At 52.7% G+C, this 1,599-nt stretch overlaps 1 protein-coding gene across 1 annotated transcript in view; it reads right to left on the bottom strand.

Moving 5' to 3' along the window:
• Positions 1 to 998: 998 nt before the first annotated feature.
• The window catches only part of LOC103779801 (calumenin), a gene marked incomplete at its 5' end in the record, with an annotated part of 1,894 nt that continues 1,293 nt past the window's right edge, over positions 999 to 1,599 (bottom strand). The window contains 2 exons of the mRNA XM_008947447.1: positions 999 to 1,103; positions 1,203 to 1,402. Coding sequence (XP_008945695.1) covers positions 999 to 1,103; positions 1,203 to 1,402 — 305 coding nt within the window. The remainder of the gene's footprint in view (positions 1,104 to 1,202; positions 1,403 to 1,599) is intronic.

Below are 1,599 nucleotides of genomic sequence, written 5' to 3'. Positions count from 1 at the left end.
GACATCAGCAACGCTCCCTCAAAGTCCTTTTTTTTTGGGGGGGGAAGAGCCGGATCCCGGGCACCATCCGAGGGCACGATTCCCACCCGGGGTTGAGCCGATTCCCCAGAGATTTACACCAAAATTGGAGGAGCAGGGGAGCTACAGGGGGATGAACCAACTACAGGCCCTCATTTAAGGGAAAAAACAGACGTTTTTTGGGCCCACCCACCCTGAGTTTTTTTTGAGGGTGGAGAAGGATGGAGGCCGGAGAAGGATGGAGGCTGGGCCGGGGCCTGGGCCCTGCGGTTCGATCCCTCAAAAACTAAGAAAATAATAATATTAATATTACTAATAATCGTCATCGCCGTGAGTAACTTTGGGTGAGGGGACGTGGGGAACAGGGCCCCCCACCCCCTCCCTCCTCCGCAGCCATTTTGGGTGGATTCAAGGCACTTTGCAGCAACGTTCTTGGGGCTGGGCCCGTTTCCTTAAGCCGGGCCTAACCCCGGCGTGGGTTCATTTGACCTTTTCAGCCTTATTTTCTGGCTTCAATTAAAGGGTTTTTTTTCATGATTTTTAAAAAAAAAACACTAAATTTGGGGCCAAAATACAGAGGGGAGGGCAGGGCCTGGGGGGAGTCGCCGCTCGGCCCCCCTCAGGAGACCAAAATATTCCATTTTCTTCCCGCGGAATGAAAATATAAAAATAAAACAAGCCCGTTAAGACCCTAAAAGGTGTAAATCTTAAAAAAAAAAAAAGAAGTCCTAACGGGGGTTGGGTCCCAACAGCGACTCCTCATTGGGAAGAAGAAGAGAACTAAAAAAAAATACCAACTTAAACCGAGGACGGGAGGAGAAATTTCGGTGGTTTCGTCGCCTGAATGAACAGTCTCGGTGGCGAAACACAAAAAAAAAAAACCCCAAAAACGTTTCTTCTGATAATCCCAGAAACGGTAAAAAATAAATTATTTCCCAAGTGGCTTTTTGTTTTTTTTTTTTGACTCTGTGGAGCCCCCCTCAGAACTCGTCGTGCCTCACCAAGGCCTCGCCGAAGTCCGTGGCCTGGCTGCCCACGAACAGGTCGTACTTCTCCACGATCTCCTCTTTGGTCAACTTGCCATCCTACAAAAAAAAGAAAAAAAAAACCAAAATTGGTGGTTTTGGAGCCTGTTTCTCCCTCGGAGGTTTCCTCCCGAGCTCGGGAGGTGTCACCAGCCCCACCTTGTCCTGGTCGGACTCGTAGACGAGGTGCCGGGCCTCGGCCTCGGCGTGGTCGTAGTCGGAGGGGAGGATCCAGTCCTTGGTCTCCTCCTTGTCCATTTTGCCGTCGCGGTTCTTGTCGCGGAACTCCACGAATTGTTCCCGCTCCGTCTTCACCCACTCGGGCTCGTCGGCGTCCCCGTCCTGGCTGTACATGTCTCCTGGGAGGGAGGTGATGGTTGGGTGGAGACACCTCCACTGGGTTCACTCCCCACGTGGATCCCTCCAACGTCCCACAGGATGACGGAGGGGATGTGGTGGTAGAGCCACAAGACACCAGGAGGGACGTGGTGGCACATCTCAGCTCAACCCCAACCTCCTCCGCCCAACCCCAACCTCCTCCGCTCAACCCCAGCCT

Source organism: Merops nubicus, unplaced genomic scaffold (assembly GCF_000691845.1).
Source record: "Merops nubicus isolate BGI_N331 unplaced genomic scaffold, ASM69184v1 scaffold39629, whole genome shotgun sequence".
NCBI classification, from domain to species: Eukaryota; Metazoa; Chordata; class Aves; order Coraciiformes; family Meropidae; genus Merops; species Merops nubicus.
Note: the sequence above shows the minus strand (reverse complement) of the source record. Positions and strands in the feature narration are given on the sequence as shown.